The 5,876-nt window shown below is 49.8% G+C and overlaps 2 protein-coding genes across 2 annotated transcripts in view; one reads left to right on the top strand and one right to left on the bottom strand.

Moving 5' to 3' along the window:
- The first annotated feature begins 427 nt into the window (after positions 1–427).
- LOC124647103 lies at positions 428–1,655 on the top strand. The gene has a single exon (XM_047187088.1). It carries the CDS (start codon positions 471–473, stop codon positions 1,653–1,655), a length of 1,185 nt encoding a protein of 394 aa, XP_047043044.1. The 5' UTR covers positions 428–470.
- Positions 1,656–4,158: 2,503 nt separating this feature from the next.
- Positions 4,159–5,876, bottom strand: part of LOC124708428 (E3 SUMO-protein ligase SIZ1-like) — a 14,893-nt gene continuing 13,175 nt past the window's right edge. Inside the window, exons 16-17 of the mRNA XM_047240107.1 lie at positions 5,345–5,683; positions 4,159–4,532 (exon numbers count right to left, since the gene is read on the bottom strand). Coding sequence (XP_047096063.1) covers positions 5,532–5,683 — 152 coding nt within the window. The 3' untranslated portion in view covers positions 4,159–4,532; positions 5,345–5,531. The remainder of the gene's footprint in view (positions 4,533–5,344; positions 5,684–5,876) is intronic.

The following is a 5,876-nucleotide window of genomic DNA, read 5'->3' as shown; positions in this document are numbered from 1 at the left end:
GGATTTACAGGCTCTGTTAGAGATGCTCTTAGTTTGAAACGGAAGAAGTAGTACTCCCTCCATTTCAAAAAATTGCTCAAATATAGATATGTTAAGACATGTTTTGGGGTGTAGATATATCTATTTATTGGCGGATGGAGCGGTAAATCTAACCAAATTGTTACACCCCTAATTTTAAATGGGGGAATTTGTAAAAGTATGGCACAGTAGAATAAATTGCATGACTGAATCTTGTCACACAAGGCAAACACGTCCATCACATCAGAGAATCCTAAGCTAGACACGCCTCACTGAGGAAGCAGGACTAATCAGTCACTAATCAACCGCAAGTGGCCGCATCTTGACTAATCACCCGCGCCACCGCTCGCCTAGACGCATCCATCTATAACCTCCACCGCTTCGTGGGCGGCACCGCGCGCGAGAGCGACAGAGACACTCTCGCTGGCCATTCTCCACTAGCTCGCGCCGGGATGAAGCAGCCGGCGGCGAGCCCGGGGCGGGCGGAGAAGCAGCAGCAGCTGCCGGCGCCGCCGGGGCTGGCGCGGCTGCTGCTCAGCAAGAGCCGGCGCGGGGGGCGGTCCCGCCGCGCGCCGGCCACGTCGCCCATGTTCGTGTCCCGCAGGAGCCGCGCGGCCGCGGGGGCGGACGGGGAGCCGTCGTCGCCCAAGGTGACGTGCATTGGGCAGGTGCGGATGCGCAAGGGGAAGAAGGGCGGCAAGAAGGGGGCGGCGGGGACGGGAGTGCCGGCCAGGGCGTCCACGCCGGAGAAGGCCAGGGGGTACTGCCGCTGCCTCAAGAAGGCGTTCCTCTGCGGCGGGCTGTTCGGGTTCGACCGGGGCGGGCGGAAGCACAAGGCGCCGTCGCCGGTGTCGGAGCGGAGCCGCCGGTCGCCGTGGGTGTTCAGCAGCAGGGACGTGGCCGTCGCCGCCGCGCCCAAGCAGCCGGATCCGAGGAGCGACCGTGCCGAGGAGGAGGACGAGGAAGAGATGGGTGTGGGAGTCGGTGTCTTCTGCTCGGTGGAGCAAGACGAGACGGAGGAGCCGGGGATCAACAACGGTGGCAAGGACGAGGAAGAGGCAGGGGAGGCGGCGGAGCTCGTGTCGTCGGCGACCACGACGCCGCCCAAGAACGCGCTCCTCCTCATGCGCTGCCGCTCGGCGCCGCAGAACCGCACGTCCCCGCTCACCGCCCGGTTCGCCGCCGCCAACGCGCCGTCGCCGGTCCAGGAAACGGTCGATTTCACGGTGGAGATCACCCCGACGGCGTCAGCTCGGGCGTCTCCCTCTCCGCGCAAGCCGGAGATGGTGCCGGTGGAAAGGGACGACGACGATAAGTGGCAAGAGATGCTCTCCAGCGCCGCGCAGGAGCAGCAAGAACAACAAGAGGCGCGTGCAGAACAGGAGGAGCAAAGCGACGACTTCGACGAGGAAGAAGAGGCCGAGGAGCTGAGGTGCTCGTCGGCGCGGCCGCTGGTGCTGCCGAGATGCAAGTCGGAGCCGGCAACAACCGCGGCGGCGAAAATGGCTGCCGGGATCGGCTCCGAAGCGGCGCCCTCTGGGTGCTTCTGGGCTCACGGCGGGGGCAGCGGCCGCCGGAGGCACGCGCCGCCGCTGTCGCCGGTGTCCGCCGCTCCGGTGTTCTTGACCGGTCACTGAGTAGGTGGGGACCCAGGCTGTTCCCCGTATACTAGTAAGGTTTTCCTTTTGTGTTGCTGTCGCTGTCGATTAATTAATGAGGTTTAGGACTGTAGTAAGATGTAATTTAAAGATGCTTGTAGAAAAGGTTTCAATCACGCTGTAAATCCTTCTCCCGGTGCCACTAGTACTGTATCAACTATTTATCTTAATTCAACAAGCGGTAGCACCAGTACAGTACAGTTTATACTAGTAGTAATTTGGTACAGTACATGTACTACCACATAAGTACTTTGCAAGATTTGAAAGTGCCATGAATGAGACTGTCCTAGGCAATTAACAACAAAAAAACGAACTTGCACACCCTGCCTGCTTCATTTCACTCATGTGTGTCACTCTTCAGCACAGCTGAAATTAACTCGTGTACTGCAACAGTACAGCCGTGAGAAATTAGTAGTAACCGTGTCCATGTTTGAGCAGCAAAAAGACGTTGTTTGTGCCAAGGAGATTCCGAGCAGCAATCACTTTCATGCCCCTGTTTGCAGCACCCAGCCATCTCGTATTCGTGATAGCTACAGCTCCTAGATAAGGTAAAACATGGTGACCGTGACGCTTCTGCTCCAGCTACATTACATGATCTCCCAAAAAAAAACATCTTGTACGTTGCACAAGAAATATATGCTCTGGACTAACCAATGTAAGAACAGAATCAGAGAGATAAATAGGAGGTTTGACTTGCAAGCACGATGGAAGAATCTACTTAACACTCAGCAGACCGACCATGCGTCGTGGACACGTGGATGGGAGGGTGCACAAGTTGACCTGCAGCCCAGTGAGTACAAGGAGGCAGCATAGCTTACAAGATTGATCCCTTTTTAGACAGTTGATTAGTAGAGTAATCAGTATCGTACGTCCTAGTGTATCAGCATAAGAGGCAAGTCATTGCTGTCATCTCGAGATCTACAAGTGTTGGTCATGCTCAAACATGCATAGACATATTTTTTTTCAGATCTACAAGTATCACTGCATACCAGCACGGCAACACCAATCCACATAGAACAATGGAGTGATACATATTAACTTTCTCGAAAAGGGACTGGTGATTTTTAATGAAAAATCCGTCTTTGCACTAAACGGAAATGGTGATTTTGTGATTCTGATGTAGTGGTAGATGAATTAATTTGCTCCTTCCGATACATAATAAGTGTCATTTAGTACTCCCTCCGTCCCGTAAAAAGCTGCGCGCTGGCCTTTTTGCGAAAATCTCCCCGATCTTTTTCACCTGAGAATTTCCATCCTCTATCCCAGACATTCTTTCCCATCCCCGATTCCCACATCTCTGTCGCCGCCGTCCCCGATCCCTCCTCGCCGTCCCGTCCCCTTGTGCTCCTGGCCGCCGTCCTTGCTTCTGCTCGCTCGCAGGCCACCGCTCCCTCGCGTGCGCCGCCCGCCCTCGCCGGCTACCACACACTCGCCGTCGCCCGCGAACTCGGCGCACCTAAAATTCCGTTCTTTCATCCCCGATCTTCTCCGAACTGCCGCTTCTCCACTGGATCTGTAGATTGCGGCCTTTATCAGCTACATGCTCGCTCCCGTTGGAGCGGGGGACGAAGGCGATGGGTAGTGGCCGAGAGACGTCTCTTCTCCGATCGGCGGCGGATCCGTAGCGGCGACGCCGTATCCATCTTCGTGTCCGACTGCGGCGATAGGGAGCTGTGGACGGCGGTGGATCTGCGACGGCGAGGGAGCTGTGGAGGACTCCGGCGAGCTCCCACGCGCAGCTGGTCGCTGGCGGAGGCGACGCGATCTCACGTGTCTGATCCCATGCGCTAATGGCGGGCAGAGCTACGCGTGAGATCAGGATCTGATCCCGCTGATCGCTCGCGAGCGGAGCTGTTGCGCGTGAGATCAGCTGATCTCATGGGGATAGAGATCGCGGCTGGCGGAGATTGTGGCCGGCGGGGATCGTGGCCGGAATTTGGAATCTTGATTCTACCTAAATTTGTGATGGATTAAATATATGTGGGTTTATTTACAATTTGTAATTTGAACAGAGCATGCGCAGCTTTTTACGGGACGGAGGGAGTACAAAGTTGTACTACGTTTGTACGACTAAATCAGCTACACATATTGTGGACCAGAGGGGGTGTACTTATTGAAGTAGTAAGTACTAACCCTCACCCCTTGATCATCACGACATTACTGGATCGATAAATACACACATGTATCTGTCTCCATACATCACAGGACAAGGATGGCTGCCAAAACTTGGCAATACATGTGTTGCCCATGGTCTGCTGCCAGGAGCATGCTCTCGAGTATACAGTTGAACTGCGTCACGGGAAACCACAATCTACTACAGACCATGGAGCAAAACTCTTTTGCTGATCACAAGGCAGGTCTACATCTTTTGTAAACACAAACTTGAAAAAAATGCACATGCCTGCTTCAGAGAACCATCAGGATGCCAGTACTGGAATGACAAAACTGAAGAGTACGTCATGCTTACCAGTAAAGGCGAGGCTGAAACATCATGACATGAGGATGTTTAACCACTGAAGTCTGCTTACCAGAACCCTTGGTCGGGGACTCGGTAAAATACAACACCCATCACTTGCCATGCTTTGCAGAACACAGATGAATCCACAGCCGCAAGTAAACTGAGGGGCTCGGATTATTGACCGCCACTTCAGAAATAATTTATTCTCCATTAAATACAAAAATTAGTGCCTCGAGCCCTAAATACAATGATGGTACACACAAACATCCACATGTACAGTCTTGCATCCAGGGACGGCCTCCCTATTCCATCTCTCCAGTAAAGAAAGTCAAAAATGTACATGCTGCTCCAGTAGCCACATTAACATGATTCCCAGTTAGAAAAAATTCTATACCAACCTAGCAGACATAGAAATACGTAAGTCAACACTAATAAAATGTAGAAATACGCAAGTCACCACTAACAATAAATAGATAAACTCATCCAAATAATTAACAAATAGATAAACTCACTGAAATAATTTAATAGAAAATTTACATGCATCTGTGCTATTTTGCCCTGTGGCTTCGACAATACAGTAGCAAAACAAACAAGGGAGGTTACTGTTGCATGCAATGTTCAAATCATAACTCTCAGATGACAAATACTACCTCCGTCTAAAAATATGTGTCTTAACTTTGTGTAGATACGGATGTATCTATAACTAAAATGCGTTTACATACATCCAAATCTAGACAAAAGTGAGACCTATTTTTAGACGGAGGGAGTATCACAGTTACTGCATATATGAAAGCTGAACTACTTCCATAATAAAATCAAACAGCTTATATGGCAATTGAGCAGCTTTTAGGCGACCAGTCAGACAATAGCATTGTCAAACCAATCCAAGATTAGAAAACATTGACAGTGTCTTCTTCGTGTGCGCTAACCAAGCTACCAGCTAAACTTCAGATATCAAGAAAAATAACCTAACAGAGACTTGTTTATCAAAGGTTTATCAAAGTTCAGAAGCAAACCCAAGCATAAAATATCATTGGGAGATAATATTCATCCACTTCATGTTGCACTATTTAATAGAAGTGGCGACAGACTTTTCTTCTATTTATTGAGCTTTATTTTGAATTATTGTATCACATAAAAGAAACTGCATGGACTGCTTGTCAAAGAAGTTGAACACTACATAAAGAGATGATTGATTGGATAAGCTCACCGTCAGAGTCCTCTATGCAGATCCCCTGTGAAACACTTGGAAGTTTGTAGACCAGGTGAGGCAACAAAGCATCTATGCGTGTGTTTCTCTTTACATCAACCAGAATAACCTGATGACCCTCGGTAAAAATCAGGATTTCTGGAAGGCTTGCCAATGCAAACTCAACTATCCCATTTAGATGTCCAAGCTACTCCGAGTCAGTATCTATTGATAAACAAAGTCTAGGCCTGACAGACCGAGACCGAGGCTGGCGAGGATGAGAAAATATTTTCTCAATCCTTCTTGGATTTAAACTAGCTCCATTATGTCTGTCATTGTTTGTGCTCCGGAGCGCAGAAGCTGCATAATTAGAAGGAAATAATTATGACAATACCATGAACCAACTAAAACAGTTGTGATTATGGTATGTCGAGGAATGCATGATGAAGATCACAAGTCTCAAAATCCGGTTCAGTTCATACTACAAAAAGGTTTAAACAGAGTATAACATATTGAATATTTCTTTACAACTCTGATAACCATCGAACTGATA

The sequence above is a fragment of the Lolium rigidum genome, chromosome 4 (genome assembly GCF_022539505.1).
Source record: "Lolium rigidum isolate FL_2022 chromosome 4, APGP_CSIRO_Lrig_0.1, whole genome shotgun sequence".
NCBI classification, from domain to species: domain Eukaryota; kingdom Viridiplantae; phylum Streptophyta; class Magnoliopsida; order Poales; family Poaceae; genus Lolium; species Lolium rigidum.
This window is presented reverse-complemented; position numbering and strand designations above follow the sequence as displayed.